The sequence below is a fragment of the Uranotaenia lowii genome, unplaced genomic scaffold (assembly GCF_029784155.1).
Source record: "Uranotaenia lowii strain MFRU-FL unplaced genomic scaffold, ASM2978415v1 HiC_scaffold_164, whole genome shotgun sequence".
NCBI lineage: Eukaryota > Metazoa > Arthropoda > Insecta > Diptera > Culicidae > Uranotaenia > Uranotaenia lowii.
Genome location: NW_026597677.1, coordinates 50141 through 74653, shown reverse-complemented (window position 1 = coordinate 74653; position 24513 = coordinate 50141). Strand labels below are relative to the sequence as shown.

General features: G+C 38.0%; 4 protein-coding genes across 5 annotated transcripts; 2 read left to right on the top strand and 2 right to left on the bottom strand.

Moving 5' to 3' along the window:
- Positions 1-3853: 3853 nt before the first annotated feature.
- Positions 3854-9939, top strand: LOC129759482 (NAD(+) hydrolase sarm1). 2 transcript variants are annotated; one of them, XM_055756953.1, is made up of 4 exons: positions 3854-4012; positions 4092-6063; positions 7690-7856; positions 9632-9939. In XM_055756953.1, the coding sequence occupies exons 1-4, from the start codon at positions 3939-3941 to the stop codon at positions 9798-9800; spliced, it is 2382 nt and encodes a 793-aa protein (XP_055612928.1). In that variant the 5' UTR covers positions 3854-3938; the 3' UTR covers positions 9801-9939. The 2 variants fall into 2 exon arrangements, with proteins under 2 accessions (XP_055612928.1, XP_055612929.1); XM_055756954.1 differs by lacking the exon at positions 9632-9939 and adding an exon at positions 8208-8896.
- LOC129759484 (uncharacterized) lies at positions 9801-11623 on the top strand (the record flags this gene model as incomplete). The annotated part of the gene is made up of 1 exon (XM_055756955.1): positions 9801-11623. A coding segment is annotated over one exon (972 nt), but the record flags the coding sequence as incomplete, so codon positions are not given.
- Positions 11624-18826: 7203 nt separating this feature from the next.
- LOC129759485 (uncharacterized) lies at positions 18827-20548 on the bottom strand. The gene is made up of 5 exons (XM_055756956.1): positions 20397-20548; positions 20201-20316; positions 19954-20141; positions 19166-19803; positions 18827-19107 (listed from the first exon to the last, which is right to left on the bottom strand). The coding sequence occupies exons 1-5, from the start codon at positions 20441-20443 to the stop codon at positions 18885-18887; spliced, it is 1212 nt and encodes a 403-aa protein (XP_055612931.1). The 5' UTR covers positions 20444-20548; the 3' UTR covers positions 18827-18884.
- A 2241-nt stretch (positions 20549-22789) lies between these two features.
- LOC129759481 (transcription factor BTF3 homolog 4-like) lies at positions 22790-23660 on the bottom strand. Its single transcript, XM_055756952.1, has 2 exons — positions 23544-23660; positions 22790-23468 (listed from the first exon to the last, which is right to left on the bottom strand). The coding sequence occupies exon 2, from the start codon at positions 23444-23446 to the stop codon at positions 22976-22978; it is 471 nt and encodes a 156-aa protein (XP_055612927.1). The 5' UTR covers positions 23447-23468; positions 23544-23660; the 3' UTR covers positions 22790-22975.
- Positions 23661-24513: the final 853 nt, after the last annotated feature.

Sequence of the window (24513 nt, the reverse complement as noted above, 5' to 3'; positions counted from 1 at the left end):
ATGGAGGCATTTTCTTTGTAACACCATCACGTATAAACGGACGGTCGAAATGGAGTGAAATTTGGTGTCCGAGGGTTTTTCGAGTCAAAGATGGTTTGTATAATAGTTTCGAGACTCTCACTTTTCAAGGAAGGGGGGCTCCCATACAAAATGGAAGCATTTTCTTTGTAACGCCATCACGGGACGGTCGAAATGAAGTGAAATTTGGTATCCGAGGGTTTTTCTGGTCAAAGATGGTTTGTATAATAGTTTCGAGAATTTCACTTTTTAAGGAAGGGGGGCTCCCATACAAAATCAATTTGATACACAACTCGAACAACTTTAAGACGATTTTCATGAAAACTAATCCACGAGCTCGAAGAAGTTAAACACGTGTAAATGAAGTTAAACATTTTCTAACGATTTATTAAGTAAAAGGTAAAACGAAGTTTACCGGTTCAGCTAGTTTTTTATAGGAATTTAACCTGTTGAGGTCATTCTTCCTCGTGGATTCTTTATTAATCTAACAAACAAATTCCACTTTGATTGGAAAGTTTTAAGCCGACCCTCAAACATCTGGAAGATGAAAATCAATGAAAGGGGTAAACATATCCATCAAGACACTGCGGAGAAAAGGTACATATTTCCGGAAAGTTGCCGTAAAAGTACATATTTTTGTGAATTAAATATTTGAGAACGTTTTTTAACTAAAATAGTACCAACTGCTCCGAATCCAGAAGCGAAACAGTGAAGTTTCGAAATTCCGTATTTTTAGACGTTTTTTTTTTCTTTACCAGGGATCCTGTTTTTACAGTTTTTATGACCTGTTTAAGATGATGAGTGCTTTTCGACCGGCAATTGCTCTTGCCAAGGTCTTTTGAAGGCATGTGGAGGATCAAACCGATAAAAAAAAATAAATACCTGGAGAAACTTATGTGTCCGTTTCACCAAACATCCAGTATAACATAAGTATACATTGAAATTTCTGTTGATGATTACTTTTTTGTTTAAATTTTTCATTTGTTTATAATATTGACATTTAATTTTTTTGTGAATTCAGTATAACAACGTTCAAGGAAGATTTTTTTCAAACAAATTGGTTGTATGAACTTGAAGGTATGAGAATTTGTTACGAAATTTTATATGGAGCTTTGATTAGAGTTTTAACCCATACAACAGACGTACAAGCTAGTACACGAAACTTGTGTAAAAATCCCAACACCCTTTTTGAACCAATTTTTGTTTTTTGCCACCAAAGAGAACTGTCAAAACAAAGCTGACTAAGTTTCAGTCAGTTTTCTATAGGTCGTATGAGCTGCTAGCATGCTTCAAGTTAATCGCTGTTGAAGTTTCGTTATACGTTCATCATGTTACATGACAAAAATAATCATAAAAGTTATTATCTTTTTCCTTCAAATTTGTTAGAAATAAAAATTTAAAACAGCTGGATGCTAAAGTGATATGTGAAAGTAACCTGCTTTGAGATGCCTAGAATTAGTACTGATGGGTGAGACTGATCGTCAAGGATGTTCTTGTATTTGACTGGACATAGGTGATGCATTTTCTAACATAAATTACTGTTCAGGAAGTGCGAAAACTTATACCAAAGCTGTTAGTTATTTTAACTGTCGTAGTAGTACAAAAACAAAGAATTTTCGCCCAGTTAAAAGTAACTCTGATTTCATTTATTTAGCAATAAATTAAAGCCGTCCATTTTACTGAGACATTGGATTGATATTGCGTGAGTTCATATACGATTACGTCTTTTCAAAAACTGGGCACTTTAAAGTTGATTTGTAACTTTTGAACGGCGCAATAGCTTGTACGTCTGTTCTCTGTGGTTTTAAGTAATATCAATTGAAATTAGGTTTTTCAACGTTCCCAAGCTGAATTTATTTTAAAAATTAAAACATGGAGGCGTTGAGCTTGGAAATTTAACAAAAGAGTGCTGTGAGTGAAAAAAGTTTCAAAGACCATTGGTTAAGCAGTTTAGCTACTAGACTCGGACCAATTGGTTCAGCTTTTGTTTAAAAAAACACTATCAAATCATTAATTTCAAAAATTACAATTTAAGCAATACAGTACCTATACTAAGCTTGCCAGATTGCCCGGTTTTATCCGGGTTTGCCCGGATATTTGATGCAAAATTTCGAGAAAGTCCGGTCCGGCCCGGTTGCCCGGATATCGTGGAAAAAGTCCGGATATTGCCCGGATTTTTTCACAATTTTCACAAAGATACAAAAAAAAATCAAAATTTTTGAGTAAGTTTCTGCAGAATCGATTAACGGTATGGAAATTTTCAACGGTTGTTTCAAATAATTTTGCTGATTTACTTTTATAAACTTCTAAATATTTAAGTGTTCCAAAAATTTTATGAAGTCTGCAATTACATTAATAAGTTATTAATTTCATTTTTTTTGCATGTTTTCTTTGCTTTTATATATAATAATAACTAAATTTTGACCGGTTTTGTCCGGTTTTTGGATTTGAAAAATTGAAATCCATGCCCGGATTTTGCCAGGTTTTTTTTTGAAAAAATGCCCGGAATTGCTAGGCCCGGATGGGAGTGGAAATAATTCTGGCAACCTTAACCTATACCTTACCCACGCAGTGCCCGCAGTTTTAAATTACAACAAAAACAGTGTCAATCAAGGAAATTTACTAATGCCAAAGGCAAATACGAGCAAAAGACTTTTAACTGCCCATCTGTATGATGACTGTGTTGAAAAATGCAATTTCTTAAAATTGATTGCAATTCTACCTTAGGATATGTCAATGGTAGAAGACAGGAAGTATCTAAGTGTGGAAGTCCATAACCCGATTGATAAGTAAAAGTTTTAACCTGTCAGTTTAACTAAAACAATTACGCTATAGATCGCTTCCAAAATTCAAGACTGTGAAAATTGGAAATGGCTCAGTGGTGTGATCAATAACGCGAATTCTTCAACTCAGTAAATCAAGCCAAAGGCCAGGCGCTTGAAGGACCAAACCTATTTAAAAAAAATTGAATATATCTGGGGAAATTGATGTGTCCGTTTACCCCGACCTTTAAGCACGACCTTTAAGCCGTGAAAGCTTTTCCCCGTTGAAAACGGTTGAAAATTCTGAAAATTTTAGCAGTTAACAACTTTTTCTGAGTCGAAAAATTGACATCAAATGGCCCAGCAACCATTTTTTGTTTGCTATGATTAGACCTGGCTGACTGTAAATAAAAAAATGGTCACGAATGTTTCGAAACACTCTTGAAAAAGTATTCTTATCATTAGATTAATACAAAATCTTGTAATTTTCGAAATATTGTCCGTCTTACCCGACTTTCCATTTATTTATTTCATATTCAACTCAATATTTTCAAATAATCTTTCAAAACCCAAACAATTCCACTTGTACGTGACTAGAAATGTCCACGCTTGTTCACAGGCGGTGGCTGGGGAGAGGTTATCTGGTAATCATTTCGTGGAAATACATGTAGGTACGGTGAATGGCCCTAATTCTGCAAAGTTACATTTCTCGATTTGTTTGTTATATGGACTTTTTTTTTAAGTATATTGTCGAGTTTTTTATTGTAAATAAATAAACTTGTCGAAAAAAGAAAATGCACAAAATGGAAAACTCCGTTTAATAAGGGCCGGTCAAGAGAATTGCACTTCCAACAAGCCATTGATTGAACTAAATCGGAGAAAGTTTACTATCGCCCTTCATGTATTATTGATAACATCAGTCGGCAAAAACTTCGTTTTGATATTATTTACAAGTTCTCTGCCTTTTTACGCGACAAACGTGCGAGAATGAATACTAAATAGTAGCAATGTGCGATGACTAGCCACTAGCACAGAAAACGTGTACACTAGTTTGTGACCAGTGTAGCACTTCACTGGCGACTTAATGTGAGCAATCGACTTTAGACTAATATTTGCCCCTTGTATTATCTATCTTTGTAGGAAGCCCGATCGCTGAAAATGGGCGATTTTCAGCAAGCTGAAGCAAACAACATTGCTGCCCACAGCGTCAAAGTGCAGAGCGATCATTTCAGGTTGGTCACTTGCAAGAACGAGAACGTGCAACCATTTGAAAGCTAACGTTTGATTTTTTTCTTGTACTGATATTTGCAGCGCGGAAAAGAAAGCAATTTCTCAAGCTCAGCAAAGACAAACGGTTTCGGCGGCAGGAATTTTCAACCAGGAGAAGCACATTTCTTCGGCGACTCAATCCAAGTTTACCTCCCACAGCATGGTTACATCATCTTCCCAAATGAGCAGTCAATTGACAACCATGAACGGGACCATGAGTTTAGGCGAGAGCTTTCCGGCCTTTGATGATCTGGAACGGCTCGGAAGCAATCCTGCGGAAATTGAGAATGCTATTGGCAAATACTCTAACTATCTCAGGAACTACGTCGATAATCTACAGGACATCGACAAAAACAAGAAAGCACCCAACGTGCTGAACCAAATTAACGAAATTATACGACGCGCCTGGGCTGTACCGACTCATGGACATGAGTTGGGAGCTAGCCTGTGCGATACATTACGAACAACCGGAGGACTGGATATTCTCATGAAGAATTGTGTGGATAGTGATTCAGATGTTCAGTTCTCGTCTGCCAGATTGCTGGAACAGTGTTTGACCACCGAAAATCGTTCTCACGTGGTGAAAAATGGGCTAGATAAGGTAGTCAATGTGGCTTGTGTCTGTACAAGAAACAATGCGACGGATCATTCGCGAGTTGGAACCGGTATTCTGGAACACTTGTTTAAGCATAGTGAAGATACCTGCTCGAATGTTATACGTTTGGGTGGTTTGGATGCAGTGCTATTTGAGTGTAGAAAAAACGACGTTGAAACCTTGAGACATTGTGCTGGTGCCCTTGCTAATCTATCGTTATATGGTGGTGCAGAGAACCAGGAAGCTATGATAAATCGGAAAGTGCCATCTTGGTTGTTCCCTCTAGCTTTTCATCACGACGAAAATATCAAATACTATGCTTGCCTTGCCATCGTTGTCTTAGTCGCGAATAAAGAAATTGAGGCCGAAGTGATCAAGTCTGGAACGCTGAATCTAGTTGAACCTTTTGTTACAACTCACAATCCGTCCGAATTTGCAAAGTCTAATCTGGCACATGCTCACGGCCAAAGTAAGCACTGGTTAGAAAGGTTGGTACCAGTCCTAAGCTCAAAGAGAGAAGAAGCTCGAAACCTTGCTGCTTTCCATTTTTGCATGGAAGCCGGAATCAAGAAGGAACAGGGAAATACGAACATTTTTAAGGAAATCGGAGCTATCGAGCCGCTCATCAGGGTTGCAAGCTCTCCAAACGCCATTGCCTCCAAATTTGCCGCACAAGCTTTGCGGCTCATTGGTGAAGAAGTACCTCACAAGCTGTCTCAACAAGTCCCCCTTTGGTCGACAGAAGACGTGCGAGAATGGGTTAAACAAATAGGATTCCACGAATATGAACAGAACTTTTTCGACTCTAAAGTCGACGGAGACTTACTGCTCCAACTAACAGAGGATAACCTACAGGAAGACATCGGTATCAGAAATGGTATCAGACGGAAACGATTCGAACGGGAGCTGCAAAACCTCAAGAAAATGGCCGACTACAGCTCCCGAGATTCTGACAACTTGCATCAGTTCTTGTACCGAATCGCACCGGAATACACAATTTACACATACTCCATGCTGAACGCTGGCGTAGATCTCGAGTCGATCAGAAACCTCGACGACGATCAACTGATTGCGGAATGTGGCATCAAAAACTCCATCCACCGGACCAGAATCCTGAACGCGATCAAATGCAACGAAACCATTTCTTGCCTGTCGGCCGAGAAAATTTCCGAAAAAAGCCTGGACGTATTCGTGAGCTACAGGCGCAGCAACGGTTCCCAGTTGGCCAGTTTGCTGAAGGTCCACCTGGAGCTGCGCGGCTTTTCGGTTTTCATCGACGTCGAACGACTGGAGGCGGGAAAATTCGACAACAATCTGCTGCAGAGCATCCGCCATGCCAAGCATTTTATCCTGGTGTTGACGCAAGACGCGCTGGACCGCTGCATCGACGATTGCGAAGGCAAAGATTGGGTCCATAGGGTAAGTTTCATCTGTTAATTGCATACCAAAATTTGTACAATCACGTAACCAACAGTGCATACCAAAATTTGTACAATCACGTAACCAACAGTGACACTGATACGCGAAACTTAGCCGAAAAAACTAGAAAGTGTAAATTAAGGATTTACACAAAAAGATAATGGTGTAAGGTTGCCAGAATTTTTTCAGCACGTATCCGGGTCGGACAAATCCGGGCTATTTTTTTTAAACCTGGCACAATCCGGGCATTTCATTTAAAAATTGTCGACAAAAAATCCAGACAAATTTGGTCAAAATTCATCAAAACTACTCAGCAGATGTTGAATTGTGTTTTAGGCTTCCAAAAAACTTTCATGATTATTTCATGAAACTGGCTAAAAAAAATCTTTTTGGACACAATAAAAAATAACATCACAATTTGTGTTTAGCAAATAAAGTGAATGAATTCGGGAAAATCCGGACTTTTATCAAAAAAATCCGGGCAACCGGGCCGGTACTGACTTTTTTCAAATTATGAATTACATATCCGGACAAACTGACTTCCGTATAATAGTGTAATGTTATCTTGAAGAGCTATATTACATTGAAAATATGTGAAGACGAAAAGCTGTACTTAAAATGAGTAAGCTACTGGAAAGTAAAGTCACCCCACACGATACTTATCACAAGAAAACCTGGCAAAAAAATATCGTTATCAGTTGCTTGTAGTTAGGATGTTGCGAAATCTACTTGATATTGTTTGAATTGCGAAGTTCTGAGCTTAACTAATCATTTTCAATTATACACGGAAATTGAAATTAAAAAATAGGGCTCCGACGAATAATGGACATGCCTTAACTAAAATATCTACTGACCTACTGTATCTACTGATATAGTGCTAAGGGTTGTGGCCGTTGTGGGGCAATGAATATGTCTCAAATCGATAAATTTTTTTTGACATCTACGTTAATAGTAACCATCAGCAGCACGGTAGTACCGGTGTTCGTCCATGTTATACCGTATTCGTTTTCGCCACTCGATAGTTTTGCACCGATCCCGAGCCAAAAACGAGCATAAATCGAGGTTTGCCCTCAGCTAGAGTTTGGTGTGCGTGAAATCGATAGTGCCAACTGTATCAACAAGCTTCCATACAATTTGTTTACATCGGGAAGCACGACCACGACCTGTTAAAATTCACAATAGTATTGGTGAGGGCACAAACAACACTGAATATTTTCACAGTGTGCCACTATCCACATTATGGTACATTACCAGTACCAGTGCACCACTGATCGTGAAAACGAGCACGAAGACAGTTAAAAGTGCACTACCGGTAGTTTACTGGTGCAAAACTGAACGAAAACGTATACGGTATTAGATTCCATCGAAAGCATTCTCTGTCTTGACGAAAATGTCTCCGAATTGGAACACGGTAATACGACAGTAGTAAATGCAAAGCACACTCTCTCCAAACGAAAGATCATGCTCAATTTTAATAGCGAAGCCCGTGAAAATTCAACCAGCAAACCATTGGCAATGATTTCGTTCTAAGTCTGACAAGTACCAACTTAGCACAACAGAAATTGAAAAGCCCATTCCACCCCAGTAAATTTTTCAGTCTGCTCTAACGTATCCTTTGATTTCCAGGAAATCGTAGCTGCCCTCAATTCCGAATGCAACATCATTCCCATCATCGACAACTTCCAGTGGCCGGAACCGGAGCGTTTGCCAGAAGATATGCGAGGCGTTTGTCACTTCAACGGGGTGCGGTGGATTCATGACTACCAAGATGCCTGCGTGGACAAACTAGAGAGGTAAGTTACGGGCTCCTAATATCTGAACATCGAACTCCTGAAGTAAACCCCATTTCATCCAATTACTCATCGTGGCGTACATTGCTAATACCGTTTTAAAAAGCTTTTGCATTGGATTTTGTATGTTTTTTCGTTACCCCTTAACCTTGCATGCACCAAATGACGGCTCAAAAAAGCACCCGTTACCCCCAATTTTAAGTTCAATTCCTTAGTACTGCTTTTTGTAAGTAACAACCCACTACTGTTCTACAAGTATAACCCAGTAAAACCCAATATTCGGTTTCTTCTCCCGATGCGTTTCACATCGTTCTTCTGAAACGACTCTTCCGCCTTTCTCTCCCTCGCCCGCAGGTACATACGGAATACTACTAACCGTAATGGTCGATCAAGCGCTTCCTCCTTAAGATCTGGTCATTGAAAATCTCCAAACTGAGTGCAGTACGTTCATCAAACGATCTCTTCAGTGAAGAGCACTATGAACCGTACCAGCGAAAAGAAAAACGCAAGCGTAAAAATCGCTCTTTCACACACACATTGATACTGCGCCGTACAAACAAATTGAAAAGACACAACACTGTAACGTTGCGTTACGTTCCGTTACGGCCGCCAAAGACTGATCTGTACCCAATAGAAAGCGTTGAAGCGTGTGCTAACTAAAAATACTACCCCGCAACACAATCTCCGTTTTTCGAAAGCTATATGCAACCAGCTAGCAATCTCCATAGAAATATGCCGTTTTTCGTACATAACTCTGTGTTCTGTTGTAGTTGAGGAACGTTTGTTGCTCACCGTGAGTGTCCTAATATCACACGCATCTGCCATATGTGTGTGTGTTTTGTTGACTGGGATATGTCGCCGTAATGGAAGGGTTTCACCAGGGCTTAATGGTGTTTTAGTGATAAGACTGTCTAGTTGGGTGACTAATAAAGAAATCGCGTCTCACCAAGATGAACCGCAAAGAGATGTCCACTGTTGGATCATCAACGATGAGCGCTCTTGCCCTGAGTGTTTGGTAAAGTTTCGAACCCGCGCAAACTGAGAGGCGAGTTTCTTCTATTCTTATTAACGCATTTTGATTTCAATTTGAGTTACAAGCCTTATTTATTTTAAAGATACTTTTTAATTCTTAACAAACGTGAACAGTTGGTGTTGGTTTTTATTTCTAAATGTTTCAAATGGAGAAATTAATCTGAATTTTAAAAAACACAAATAATTAACTCCTTAATTGCTCGCGCCATGCTTACTACGAACATACCGCTAAAGACGAGCGTTAATTGATTCCTTCCTCAAAATAATAAAATTTGTCTCAGATTAACGAAATTAAAGCTAAGTTGGACACTATGTAAAAAACCTATAAAATCCGTTGTCATATTAGGTATCATAGAGCTCGATAGAGCAAAGATAGCAAGTATAAAGATACCTCACTTAAATTTCTTTCGGCAACACTGGCATTGTAGCGTGTATCTTCTAAAATACAAAGGAACTTATATTGGTTAACTTTCATCTGTTCGGATTTGTACGGAAAAACGATGAGAAAACACATGGGTATCTTTACATTAACTATCTTTGGATAGAAGCTTGATGCAAGGCATTGTGATAGTAATGAGAGTCTTTTCAACAATAACGTTTTATTTCATTATTCAAACACCTCTTCACGCGTAACCATAGGTTAACATTGTTCACGGTACCACAGTTATTAGTGGATAGCATTTTGTGATCCCATTTATCAAACTAGTACTAACTAATGCCGTTTATCCGGGTTCTCACAAATACAGGTTCATGCGTGCTGAAACAAACACTCGCGCCAGTTCCACGGATCACTTCCGCAACCTGCTCAACCGCCCGGCTGGTGATTCTACACCCACTACTCCCACCATCTATCAGCGCATGCACAGCAACGATTCCGGCAAGAGCAGTGACAAAGAGAATCGTAACTACGAATGACTAGATGCTCCTTCGGTTGGCTCATCAGGTTTAACGTCGCAGCATCCTAACGGTGGTGGATCCAATTCTTCACTCAATCATCCTCGATTTTACACGAGTTTGGCCAATCGCTATCGCAAGTCTTCCAGTCCAGCGCGCCAATGGCTCAACGGTGCTGGAAACTATGCAACAACCGGAAGAACGTCCCGATTTCCCAATGCCAAACCCGGCACGGGACATATCCTAGGAGGCAATAGCAACCTGCTGAAGAATTTGCGAACTACCGAACTACGGAGAAGTTCTGCAGCCGGTCTCAACGCCAGCTCACAACGACCACCTCTTCCACCGAAAATGGAAACACGCTGTCGTAGTTACGAAGGACTACTGGACGGGAACAAGAAAGGAACTACCGAAGGACAGGACCGTGTAGACGCAAGTGCTTCTCAATCGAAATCCGTCGAAAACACGCCGGAACCTACCAAACCAACCGAAGAATCAATCAAAGCCAAAAATCGACGATCTCGCAGTATGGACGATTTGTTTGACGATGACGATCACAGTCCGACAAACTTTCTCGAAAGTACTCAAAGTATGGAAAATTTAGTCTCAAGCGAAGAAGCTCCGGCCCAACCGGAAACACCGGTCAAACATATGGGAAATATCTGTCTAAACCGTCGCTTCGTAGAACCATCTAACGAAACTGACGAGAACAAAACTTCTACTCGTGCCTCGGATACGGCCTCACCCGATTCCTGTTGCGAACAACCCTGTGAAAACGAAACCATCACAGTCGACCACACACCTCGCCAAAGTTCGAGCGAACCAGAGGCAAACGAGAAAATGTCACCCGCAGAAGACGACTCTAGATCAACTACGTCCTCGCTGAATTCATACGCTTCTGCCAGCGATGGAGGAAGCAAGAAACAAAACACAAACACATCACCCTTCATTAACAAGTACATGAAAAAAGTGAAATCACTAATGAAAAAGTAACGTCTTCTTCGGCATCCTCGAATACGCCAACTAACATCACTGCTTTACCGGTGCTTCTGTCGGCACTCTTTGTTAGGAACAGAAATGCTAAAGAGTAACTAGTTTCTATCGGAAACTTTAAACGAATGTGATCTTTCAGAAACACTACTTGTTAGGATATATGAATGTATATATTTTTTTTACGATCCAACTACATTAAGAGTAACGCTCTTCAAAAGTTGTGTCCAGTATTTTAACATACAACTTTACTATTCGTTATGTTACACAAAATATGTTATTGTACCTGTAAATGTTGGAATTTCTGTTTTCACAAAATGCTTTAAAATACAAAAACATTAGATGAAAAGTCTCATTATAATTTGAAAAAAAAATTAATAAATCGTTTGAATTGCGTCAATGTGATCCGCTCGCATTCATGCGAAGATAGAAATGTGTAAAATATATTATTTCAACTTAAACATTAAGCCGTAGAATCATAACCTGCTATAGTATTTATTTGGAAAGCAAAATCTATCACTATATGTGTAAAGTGAAATAAAAAATGCCGACACAAACTACAAAACAAGCAGCACAAGTTCCAAACACAGGGAAGACATAAACTCACAATTTTGAAATTCGGCACTTCTGCTACTCTAGACCGTAAGATTTTTATTTCTGCTACAAACTAAGTAGGTATTAACGTAACACTTAGGGTTTATTTACCTAAATATGCATGCAAACTAAACGAAACCTTTCTGCGTTAGAATCGGCGATCCATGATCGAGTGCTGTAAATGAACATGTATTTCACAGAATTTAAGTCATTTTAACAAATAATTTAAAAGGAATAAAAATAAAACAAAACTTCAAAAATATCAGATGTGTAATTATTTTATCCCAAATGCCTGGATTTGCTGAATCTCCTGTTTCTGTTTGGAGCATTTTAACAAATAATATAAAAGGAATAAAAATAAAACAAAATTTCAAAAATATTAGATGTGAAATTATTTTATCCGAAATGCCTGGACATTGCCGATTACTATGAACCGTACTTGATCCGATGCCGTAAACGTTTAGTTTAATTTAAGCATCTCTTTTGAATTATCCCGCAAAAGGCAGTTGGAGGGACGGTCAACGACGGACCAGATCTTCACACTACGGCAAACCCTCCAAAAATGCCGTGATCACCAAGCCCCTACGCACCATCTATTAATCGACTTCAAAGCCCCATACGATACGATCGACTGTGACGAGTAACGAGTTCATTCGAATCGCGCAGGGGTCTTCGACAAGGCTTCGAGATGGTCTATCCTGCATGATGCTCAACGTGGCGCTAGAAGGTGTTTTTCGACGAGCGGTGAGCGAAGCTCGGGGCACGGTTTTCAACAGATCCAGTCAACTTATCTGCTTTGCCGATGACATTGATATAGTCGGCAGATCATCTGCGGCGGTGGAGGAGATCTACCGCAAACTGAAACGCGAAGCAGGAAGGATTGGGTTGATGATTAATACGTCCAAGACGAAGAACATGCTGGCCTGTGGATCCGAGACCGACCGAACCCGCTTGTCCAGTAATAACAAGGTCACGATCGACAGCGACGCGCTGGAGATAGTCGAAGACTTTGTCTATTTCGGTTCACTGGTGACCGCAGACAATGACACCAGCCGTGAGATCCGGAGGCGAATTATCAGCGGAAGTCGTGTCTACTATGAACTTCACAAGCAACTGCGGTCGAGAAGACTTAGCCCTCGCACGAAGTGTAACCTGTATATGACGCTCATTAGACCGGTTGGTCTCTACGGGCACGAGACATGGATATTGCTCAAGGAGGACCTGCGTACACTCTACGGCGAACCCAGTATATATCCAGAAGGTAGTTAAGGCTGGCCGGATACGCTTGGCAGGACATGTTGCGAGAATGCCGGACGACTGTCCTGCAAAACAGGTGTCCGCTACGAATCCGGTAGGAAAGATACGAGCAGGGGCGCAACGAGCGATGTGGTTAGACCAAGTGGAGCTTGATCTGGCGTATGTGGGATGTCCGAGAAATGGGAGAACGGTTGCTATGGACCGAGTGAATTTTAGGAATTATGTTCGTCAAGTTATGTCGTGAGACGCAATACTACGAAAATAGATAAACAAAATAAGGCAATTGAAATCAATGCGCACTGGCGTGGATAGCTTAAAGGAAGCATCCTGTGAAAAATTTACAATCGAGTATCATGCGAACATTACAGGCGTTAGCGTAACGATTTTCAATGAGAGTTTGGCCGACCGTTGACGAAAGTTCTACGATTAAAGCACCAGAACAGCTCGGTCCGGATTTAGAAACTCTTCTGTGAAGTATCGATCCAATTTGACGGAAAATTTGAATAAGCATGCTCTTGTAGTGATGCCGAAACATATAGGCATATTCTTCTATAAACAGATTTCTCAGATTTAAGGTAACACGAATGATCTAAAGCTAAAACTTGCAGTCCGGCTAAATGTTTAGGCGATGGTTCCTAGTTCACTAGATCTGACTTCTTTGGATCAATTCGTATGATCATAGATGTGCTCGAGAACGAACTAAGGCATTATGGATAGCTAAGTAAGTATGATTCCAAAAGAAAATTTTTCGTCGTTGCGTGCCATCTCAGGGCAGAAATACAGTGCACGCGAGCGATTCGCGCGAAGAATCGCGCCTCATTTGAACACGTTGAAAACTGGGGTACCGTTCACAGTACAAGCGACGAAATACCACTTCGAAAATTATCCATCGCAGCAGTCGCGTGAATACTTTGTTTTGGCTCACCCAAACCACTGCCCAAACTTCATATGAACATGCACTGAGATTATATCCCGGCAGTTTTATTTGAATTTTTTTTTACAACTAGTTTATTAACCCTTTCCTTCCCATGGTAGCACAGGTGATCCACAACTTTGTACAGCTCGCATTTGAACTGGGCGCTTCGGATCAACACCATTTTTTCACCGAATGTGTAGATATGAGTGAAGAAACATTGCACGAAATTTGAAGAAAATTCGATTCGCTAGGTTTCGCTTGGCAGATCAAAAACTGCAAAAAAGTTGGATTTTTTTCGAAATTAAATCAAGTTGTCATTTATTGTTCAATAACTTTACAAGTTTTTATAATTTCCTTCAAATAAAAATACTGACGTGCAGAAGGTTGCTTATGCAAGCAGAATCAACTGATGGTTTACTTAGATTTCAACTAAAACATGTAAATTTTTGAGTAAGTAAAGTGGATCACTGGTGATACACTGGGAACAAAACGTACTTTTTTTCCTGTGAAGCTTCTTATCAATACACATGAAAATCATTTCGTCAACAAAAAAATTCACTTCAGGGTAGTTATTTCATCTGCTTAAATGGCCACATGTCTCGAAATTCTTGTAAAAGTTCGTGATTTTCTCGAAAAACGGCATGTTTTCTTTTCCTTGCGCAAAGTGTCATGGCGGCCATTGTTCAAGGCAAAAATGAAAATTTCAAATATTTCAATAAATAGGCTTTCGAGGGATGCGTATACCAAAGAAGTTTTTTATCAAATAGGATCGTTTTAGTTTGTGATCAATGAAGTGATGACATTCCATGTTTTTTTGCAATTATTTCCTGTTTTTCATTTGCACCCTATGTGTTGTTATCTTCCCAATGGAGCACATATGCTCCATCTCAAAACCCAAATTTATCAAATGGATCATTAAAGTAGGCTTAAATTATGCATCTTTTGTTCTAGAACTTACGTTGTAAATCAATATTTCTATTTTTAAAACGTGAAAAACCTCGTGGGAAGGAAAGGGTTAAAGGCCTTTTACTTTTACAAAGTTTTAATGTGCCGAGGGTTTTCGTTTCACTAGTTAGTAGGGAAGGGGGCCGTAATAGTCGCGGCGACTCAACAGTTAGAGAAAAAAAAATATTTAAACAAGGGACAAGGAAGGGGTTTATAGGGGATTTTCTTCTTATTATCAGTATTCCATTAGGTATTTGAAAATATATCGCGTTATTTTTAAATAATAAAAACATGATTTTCCTTGATGGTTCAACTAACTTTTTAAATGAATTCGAAGCAGAGGCCAATTTCAACTATGACAAAATTTCTCCAGCATATACTTGTCAAATTTCCAGTATATGGACGAAATAGTGACCAGCAATTTCTCAAGAGGAATTCGTAACATTTCGTAACATCAGATATTTTCAAAAACGAAACACATCAATCACTATCTAATTATTTTTTTTTTAATTTCGAACTTGTAATTAATTGAAAGATCTCCATTGGCTCCGGATCGTCGACAGTTGAGGTCTTTTAAGGAGGCCCTATGCACTGGAGTTGTAATTAATTTCACTTACTACTGATAGGTTTTTTTTTCAACCCTCTTTGAAATTTTCTTTTTAATATCCAGAAAAAGATAAATTTTACTTGTGCAATCCGTAACATGAGCAAGAATAACGATAAAATTAGGTGATAAATATGAATCTAGAATAAATTTATCTTACATTAAAATAGCTTTTGAAATAAAATATTTGGTGCTTATTCTGCGAATCACGTGACGTGCGTTTGAACTGCATCGGCAATCCGCTCTTTCGAAGCTGCGCTGCTGCCATCTGGAGTAGTACGATGTAGCGTGAGAAACATTTTGGGTGAACGATAAATTATAGACAACTTTACATTGCTTCGAGTTAAGTTTTCATAAATCCAAATGATTTTGAAAAAAAAACACTCCTTTGAAAAATTGGAGTTTGTTTTAAAGTAAATTTAAATAAATTAGCCTGGTAGGAGAGTCAATTCTATCTGATAAAGTCTGTCGGTCAGAGAAAACTAACATGGGGCCGTTCAGATACCACCTGGACAACTTAGGGGGCAGGAGGGGGTATGAAAATGTCCACGGAGAGGGGGTAGGGGTTTGGGTAGTGTCCACGTGGACATACTTACTTTCAAAACATTTTCTAAAGGTGAATAAATATTAAGATGTTTTAATGAAAATCTTAAAATTGCAAAGCTTTCCAGTTTAAGTTTAAGCAACTAGTAGCAACTTGAAAGCAAGCTATAAATATGATAATTTTGAAATTAATAATAATTATAATTATTACAAATTAGATTAAAAAAAAAATTTCAAATCTGTCCACGTGGACATACGGTGAGGGAGGCAGGGGTTTGCCAAATGTCCACGGAGGGGGAGGAGGGGGTCAAAAATCTCATTTTTCTGTCCATGTGGTATCTGAACGGCCCCTATGTGAATCAATCTTTTCGTCCATTTTCTTAACTCTTAATTTTTGCCAATAATCAATATTTTTTATCATATTTTCATATTAAACTTTATGCGATGCTCGTTGATCTATATAAAAGAACGATTTTCTCGTTGTTACTTTAAACTATAACTATTGGATTTGGTTTAGTTGTTTCATTTAATAAATACGTTATATAAAAATTTAAATTGTTTCAGCCTAAGACAGTATAAAATGTTAAGTTTTAATTTAAAATTTTCTACGGCTAGTGGTTGTATAAATATTATTTTCAATAAAATTTTCCAAAAAAAAAATGAGATCATGAGGTCCGATAAAAATACAAAACATTTTATAACCCTTGAACGACGGCAATTGAAAAGCATTTAAGTAAACTTGAATTGTGTAGTAATCCAAGGATATAATTTTTTTTTCATGTCAACCACCATAAAATATAAAAATCCGCTTTCCAGCTTTAAAATTATTACGCCTGATTGTATGCAGCTGCAGAAGGAAACCTAATAGAAAATAGCAAAAATTTATGTTTTTTCGAATAAAAAATTCTACCTTACCAATTGTTGGGTCTTTCCCAAGTTTTAAAGGAACGTTAATTGTCTACTCTTTTAACGAACTGCAATTGAAAATGTGCATTTGGCTCGAGTTTTCATTCAAAAATATGTGAAATACTCAGAGTAGTTTTTGGAGTAGTAAAAAATTGACCTTTTTTGACGTCGATTTGCGATGCTTCACGGTACATACACATTTTCTCCTATAGCTCACAATAATCTCTGAACCTTCTACTCCAAATCTGTATCCGTCATTTTCTGAAAATCCTAACCAAATCAAAGAAAATAATGATTTATTCGAAGCTAGTATTTCCACCCGTTTGTTTACATTTTCTTGCACACACACGAGCTGTCAAAAATTAGCTTCGAAATCGCGAATATAAACTAATTTTATTGTTCTAGTAGCTTTTTGTATTATCGATGCATCTGAAATCAAGATTTTTCGCGCGTCGCCGATCACCTCGGCAATCGGCAACCCTTTTTGCTGTACTGGTGCCGACACTTGGAAGATGTTTGATAGATGTCTGGTCAACATGATTTGACGTCAGTGATAGCCGCCGGCCCTGATATTGATAAAAACTCCGGTTTGATGATTCAGCGATAAAAAATTCTTGGGTGGTTTTATGACGCTGTTAAAAATTTTAATTGAATGTCACTTTCGAAATATTTGAACCACTGTGCGTGAGAACAAAAATAAATATATAAAATACCACACAATTTGGTCGATACTGCAGAAATTTATAGAGGATAGAGTATTTTTGGACATATGTAAGCGCTAGAAACTGCTCCTTCTGCTAAAGCCATGAAAGCCACGAGAAGATCGTTATATCTATATACTGGATACATTTGGTAAAGGCGCTAGAGAAGACATGAGATATATGACCTGATACATGAGACATGACAATGGGACTTTAGACCTGAGACATGAGACGTCTTCTCATATCTAACTTCTCATTTCTCACGTCTCATGTTTCATTTCTGCCGCTTCACTTCTGACTTCTCATGTCTATTTTCTCACATTTCACTCCAAACGTCCTACTTCTCACCTTTCACGTCTGACGTATCACGTGTCACTTGTCAAGTCTTACGTCTCATTTCTCATTTCTCACTTCGCACTTTTCACGTCTCGTTGCTCACTTCTCATAATTCGTCTTACCTTTAATTTTTCACATCTTCTTCATATTTTACGCCTCATGTACCACTACTATTTTTTCTGGTCTCACTTCTCACGTTGTATGTGTTATGTGGCATGTCTCAGGGTTTAATTCCTATGTATTGGGTCTCACATCTCGCTCAGGGCTCAAGTCTCGTGTCCCAGGTTGTCTGGACGCAGGTCTCAGGTGTATAAGGTGTCATGTCTCACTGAGGTCTCATTTCTCTAGGTCACAAGTCTCAGATCTCAAATTACATGTCAAGTTTCAGAACTTCGGAGTTATCACGGATTCTGTATACGGTTTTCCGCGACACAGACACGGTTTTTGTACTTTTGTTTTTTTTTTTAATTTAATTTAACTTAATAAAAGTACTTAGACTGAAACGAGATAGATTGGAAAACTATGAAAAAATAGCTGTTTTCGAACACCTGTATCTTTCTAGTTCGGATGAGTTCGGTTAATTTTTTGGTTGCATAAGAATCAGGCAGATTTAACCGTTTTAAAAACATGGAGTTTACAACGTTAAGTTGGTTATTTTGTTGCTTTATAAATGATTAAAGTTAGCTATTTCCAAGGAATCTTGAGGACAATTGTTTTTTTCATTTAAAATTAGGTAACCGAAAAATAAACTTAACAAATTTATAAGCGACAAGAAAGGTTGTACGTTTCGTCAATGGAGCCTTAAAACGTCATACGCGAGCGAGAGAAGGATATGGCTAAAGTTTCAACAAAATAAAAACGGTTGCTGATTCTCAGTTTAAATAAACTTGAAATTTGTTCTCTAAAATCCTCGGAAATACCTAACTTCATGAAGGTAATTCAAATGGATAGTTGAAAAACTTGATGAAAGATTTTACTAGATTGTGATCTTATTGTTTCATTCGACGCTGTATTAGCTGCGCTATCAAGGTTATACAGGTTAATATTGTACTCACTTTAATTGGAATGTAGAAGTCGAGCCTCAAGATTCAAACAGAGCACTGATCGCAATCAAATGATAGATAGGAAAGATGTTTTGAGTGATGCTCCTACCCAAATAATAAAACTTTAAACGGCAGTCAAGTGGTTGTCGAGCTAGACTCGTACAAGTCTGTGCATTTCGGCATCAGTAAATGTTCACCAGTTTCTGGGGGTTTTTTTTTTGTTTTATTAGGTTATAAGGGAAAAAATAAAATTGACTTACCGCTTTGGAGTCATTCCGAATCACATTCGGAGTCGTTATTTTCGTTTGAAACAATTGGATGGCTATCCTCGGACACTTTTATCAAAATTTTTGGAAGCAAATGGTACTGGTACAGGAAACAATGCACCGACAAAGTTTCAGACACTTGCATCATCAATATTGGCACCGCAGGCTTAACTTGAGATTGATACAACCGGGAGATGTCTTTCGCTAGCAGTAATGGTTCGTGGAATCTGACAAGACATTTTTGTTGAAATAATGACTTAAATAAAAAGTATACTAAGGACTTACGATCTCACAATGATGCGATATTCAGGTATCGGTGGCTCACTTTTTCGAAACACAGCGCCTTCAGTGGAATACACATCAAAAGTAAGTTTCGGTGATTGTCCGTCATTAGCCAAGTTATCACTGGGCTCTAGCCTTAGATTGCTTTTGATAACATCGATTTTCTCAAACAATTGGATCATTCTATCAAGCTTTGTAATACGTGATGGTTGGATTTCTTCGAATCTCAATCGTTTAGGACTGGGTTCTGCATCGTTTTCTGTATTCGAACTGCCTTCAATTTCGTCGGCTATTTTCACCTGACTTTTAATTCGTTCGCTATGATGCGTCATGGATTGTCTGATGCTACAAAATGTGCTCTCATCAATACTTTTATCGGTATTCAAAGGATGGGGTTGCCTAAGTAGTTCGAAAAGATTTTTCCAGATACATTTTTCTTCGTCGTCCATTTTAATCTCTGGTACCGGGACGGATCGATATTTTCGAGTAGGGTCGTATTTAAGAAGATAGTATCCACACCGCATCAGTCTGCTGTACACTTGATATTCCTCTAAACTGAGGGTAGTTGCATGGCCAAGAAAGAGCAAATAAGCCTGTTCGATCGAAAACGGAACCGAATTCCAATAGACAATTAGACGATTCTTGAAAAAAATATTAAAAATTCAAAGATTAGATTAGGCTTCAATGAACTGTTTGAACAATTTATAAGTTACAACCGATTGAATGTTTAAAAAAATAATAGAAAGGTTTTTAATTATTTAAATTTTTCGACTTTTGAAAATCGAACCTACCATTTCCATCAAATGCAGTGCTTCATAGCCATCCAAGTAGTGCTGCCCGTCCTGGCCATATCCGTAGACATTCCATTTTCCAACGGCTTTGACAATGCGAACCCGTTGCTGCTCTGGTTCCCATTCGCCTTCGGAACAGCCGGCCTCCCGGTTGATACGCTGCTGTGCTAGAATCCGACGAAAGCTATCTGAAAACCGAAAAAATCTTTAAAGGTTTGCTCAATAAGACTTGAACGTAAGAATTTACCTTTCAATTCCGAGATGCTGCCCAACGAAACAGCTTCTTCCGCGGTGTTTACAAACCGTTTTGGCTGAGTGAGGAGATCATGATTGGCAGCATGGTGTTCCAGCATTTCATGGCCGCTGATTTGAATTTAAACAGAAATAGAAACGGAAAACAGAAACGTGATTTATTAAAACCACGTATGGGTAAATATCCTTACCTTATCCATCCTCGCGAAAGAATTTTTTTGCGCTCCACACTGTCCATTTCGATTTTTGGGGGATTTTTTTAATTTTTTGATAAAAACCTTAAAAACTAAAAACTACGGAAGGTGATCGCCATTTGTTTACATATACTCCTTTTTGAAATTTCATGATAAAAAACTAGTACCACAATCTTGTAAAAAATAGTCTGGTACTTCAATGTTAAAACACTGAGAAAAATCTGCTTCTGATTATTTGAAACATAACCAATAAATTAGGTGACCTCGGTGACCACAGAATCTTTTTTAGTTCACATTAGGACAACTTCGGCAGTTAGTTTAATTTCCTTTTCCAAATCTTCATTCAGCTGACTCAAAATCGGTGATTACAATGGTAAATTCGATAACTTCCTTTAATCTAACACCATTTTCTTTAAGAGTATTTTCAAGATCCCTAATCTGAATTATCATTTTCCGTGCTAACTTTGAGCCAGATCGTTTTTAAAATTCTTTTATTTCCATTCCTGATTTTGTTTTTTTTTTTTTTTAATTCTGGTGTCTGCTTTTCCTACTATAGAAACCTGGACCTAAATTTGTTTTTTATTAGGAATTCATTTAAAATTCAAATTTTTATAAAATATTTTCAATATTCTGCATTATCACTCGAGTTTAAAAATTTGGAGAATTAAATAGGAATAGGAAATATGAGTTTTGATAGGTGTTTTTACATTTTAATCCTTTTATTTAAAATCATAATCAATTTTTATTTCATTTACTATACATTTGAACTTCTGGAGTTTTTGTTTTTTTTTTTAATTTAATTTGGATTTTAATTTTGAAAATGAAATTTGAACTCGTTTTTCATTTTGTAACCTATTGAGTATTTAATTAATACTCCCGGCACATAAAAACTTTATAAGTAAAATGCCTTAATAAAACCTTTTTTATATAAAAAAAAGTATTTAATTATTTTTCAATTACGGTTTATATATTTTTAAATTTAATTCTTTATTCTGTTGTAGTAGGATTTGAAATCTTAATCCTATTTTATAATTTGGATTATAATGAATCTGATAAGGAAATTTTAAATTTTGTTGGAACTGGTATCTAATTATTTTCAAATTCATTTCATATCAACATACCAAATTAGATTTTGAATAAGTCTGTTTAACGATATGAAGACTCGCCAAAAAGAATCCTAAAGGAAACACGTGTTGCGAATTCGAAACCGTTCGAATACGACGTGGTCATTGACGGCAACCTGGTCAGAAAAAGTGTGCTGTTTTAACCTTCTTGTCTCTTCGTTGATGTTTCGACATAATCAAAACCAAATTAAAATAGAACAGCACTTCATTAACCGAAATATTTTAAATTATATAGGGTATCTGGTGGAGTTTTCGAATATCTGTGGCAAAGCAAAGAAATTTTCTTACAAAGAGTATAAATATATACAGAAAGAACTATACCTACTGCTTAACTTCAGCACAGCAAAGCAGTTAAAATCACAGCAAAAAAAACCACAAACCACACAGAGAACTGTAAACTGATAAGCTGTTCATTTCCCTTGACACAAATAGAATTGTTTTTATTGATATTAGCTCGATCATTTCGCGTAATTAATAATTCTTCTTTAAAAATGTATGGTAAATCATTTAATGAAAAAAGTCTAGAATTTAAATATCCCTTCCAATGAGAACCTTTCGAACTAAAAAATATTAACATTCATTTGCAGACTGAAAGGCAAACCATAATGACCTTCCTCACACTAGCCATATCGAATACGGTATATAGTTCAGCGACGATGACTGGACAGAAAATGAAAACGCGCGAACGACGACGACGATGATGACCATGGTGGTAGTATAAAGACAAAGAAGTGCAATAAATTATGTATGGATGAATGACTGGAATAGAAATAATCCAATCGAATGCGGAACTTCATTTATGAATAGCCCAGCTTTCTGATAATGGGAAAAGCGTTCGAAGAAGCAACTGATAAAACATTGTTTTCAAGATTTTTCTTGTGTTTACTTTTTCTTACGACTACTCTGTGTTTATTCAATGTTTTGTTATTTTTAAAATGTATGTTTAAAGATTTTATAGTTACTGTTTCGTTTGATCTTTCCTATTTCGTGTACCACATCCTGGATGTTTGCTTGATCTTGTTCTTTCTTATTTACATACAAGTCACAATATGTGTTGTGTATTTGTTGCAGCTGTTCGTTCTTCCTTGTCTGGTATTGATTTTTTGTTACCGTTTCTACGCTTTAATATTTGTTATGAAGTTATTTAAGAAACTTTGATGAATTTGTTGGTTTGGCTCTGTTGCCAACTGTAAAGGAAGTGTATGTTCTTTTCAGAAGAAAATGCAAAGGCCTTGTTTTTGCAAAAATTCGATAAAATGAAGTATATAAATTTTAAATAGGGATTTATTGTACCGCAATTGTTTGCATGAAAACCAACTAGACTAGCGAGAAACAATTTTCATTTTTCTGTTTCCCAACTACCCACAAAATGCAGTGAGCAAAGAAGAAGAAACGCGCACTGTAGCAATATCAAAGAGAAGTACCAGAAGGGGAGGATGACTGAGAAGCACTTTATGAGACAGGAATCTCCTGTACCTTTTGAGTAATGTTTTCGACCTCCTTCTTGGATGCTTCCTCGAAGTTTTCGGTCAGCTCTGGTACATCGTCGTCCTCCTCGGCCACAGCGGCGCTAGCCAGCTTCTTCAGCTGGTTCAGTCCTTCCGGTCCCAGCTGGGAGAGAATGCTCGGCAACATATCCGTGATCTGTTTCGTTTCGCTGTGTCCCGTGATGGCGAAGGTGTTCGTCGCCAGCGACGCCTGGGTCTTCGGATTGTTGAAGTGGATCACCGTTCCATCGTTTTTGATCATGTTGACCTCTTCAATTCCGGGAATAGTATTCACGCCAAGCTTTTTCAGCGACAGCTGCAGCTTTTTATCATCGACGGCGGAGTTTGTGTGGACGATCTTCTTCTTCCGGCGGGGCATGCCCTTGCCGCCAATGCGGACTTCCTGTTGCAGTTTCTTCAACTTTTCGGGATTCATCTTGCTAGGGAGGTCTGGTTCACTGTAATCGAAGCAAGAAAACACCAAGAATTAGCACTAATTTTCCACTTTTCTTCCGGATTCACTCTAAACGCACATGTGGAAATTCTGACAAATTTCGATCAAAAAGAACGAATGCGCTGCAGAGAGCGCTGCAGGCGGATAATTTCTTAGACGAGTTTCAGAACAATTTAGCCATGCTTGAAGTTTGCTGCGATGGTCGTTTGCCCAAGTGGTGATTTTCATTCCGATTTTCAAAAAGTCTTAATTATTTTAACAGAAAAGTTGTTCCAGAAATTCAAATAAAGATAGAAATAATTTTTTATTTAAATACAAAAACAAAATGCATGCATGCACCATCAATTGACATCTTTTTCAATTTTTTTTCAGTTTTAAGCCCGTTTTACAGTTCAAGTGAAAATGAACGTGAAAAAATATTATTTTTTCAATAACTTAAAAAACGCGATACAGTGTACATGTGTAAACATAATGGAACCGATGGGGAATGGTTGAAATGGTTCATTAAAACCTTAACATGGTGTTCATTTTTACATTCTTAGTTTACCGTGTACACGCATCGGAAGCTTTTTTTCCACGCCTGAAAATTTTGAATTTTCAAATCAAATCTGCCCTTAAAAACGTTTTTTTCGGAAATATCGACCGACGCTATTCTTTTCCTGAGTGCTGAAACATATATCGACGCCTTTATCTAGTGCTATTTTTCTTCTTCGAAAAATCTAACCTAGCCATCTTGAGCCGCAAGATGGGGGAGGCTCCCCCCGTGTGGGGCCGAAACATGAACCTGCCTCAAAACCGTAATGCGAGAACAGTTCCCGCATGAATGGATCCATCTGGAGTCCACGAGGAAATACAGTTCTTACGAATGAAACCGGAAAATGAACACAAGCTCCCAAAAAATCCGTTCATAATTTCGACATCCGTCGAGCAGTCGGTTGGCAAGATAGAAGGAGGAAATCCCATAGACAGCGGAGCCAACTATCTGCTGAAAGTCCGCAACCCGGCTCAAGCTGCCAAACTTCGCAAACTAAACCGACTTATTGACGGAA

Excerpts from the sequence above, each read along its gene's own strand:
- LOC129759482 (XM_055756953.1), top strand. The coding sequence starts at position 3,939 with ATGGGCGATTTTCAGCAAGCTGAAGCAAACAACATTGCTGCCCACAGC. Across the intron at positions 4,013-4,091 it reads GTGCAGAGCGATCATTTCAG|CGCGGAAAAGAAAGCAATTT; the intron begins GTTGGTCACTTG and ends TGATATTTGCAG. Across the intron at positions 6,064-7,689 it reads GCAAAGATTGGGTCCATAGG|GAAATCGTAGCTGCCCTCAA; the intron begins GTAAGTTTCATC and ends TTTGATTTCCAG.
- LOC129759485 (XM_055756956.1), bottom strand. The coding sequence starts at position 20,443 with ATGGACAGTGTGGAGCGCAAAAAAATTCTTTCGCGAGGATGGATAAG. Across the intron at positions 20,142-20,200 it reads CAGCATCTCGGAATTGAAAG|ATAGCTTTCGTCGGATTCTA; the intron begins GTAAATTCTTAC and ends TTCGGTTTTCAG. Across the intron at positions 19,804-19,953 it reads CACTGCATTTGATGGAAATG|AATCGTCTAATTGTCTATTG; the intron begins GTAGGTTCGATT and ends ATTTTTTTCAAG.
- LOC129759481 (XM_055756952.1), bottom strand. The coding sequence starts at position 23,446 with ATGAATCCCGAAAAGTTGAAGAAACTGCAACAGGAAGTCCGCATTGGC.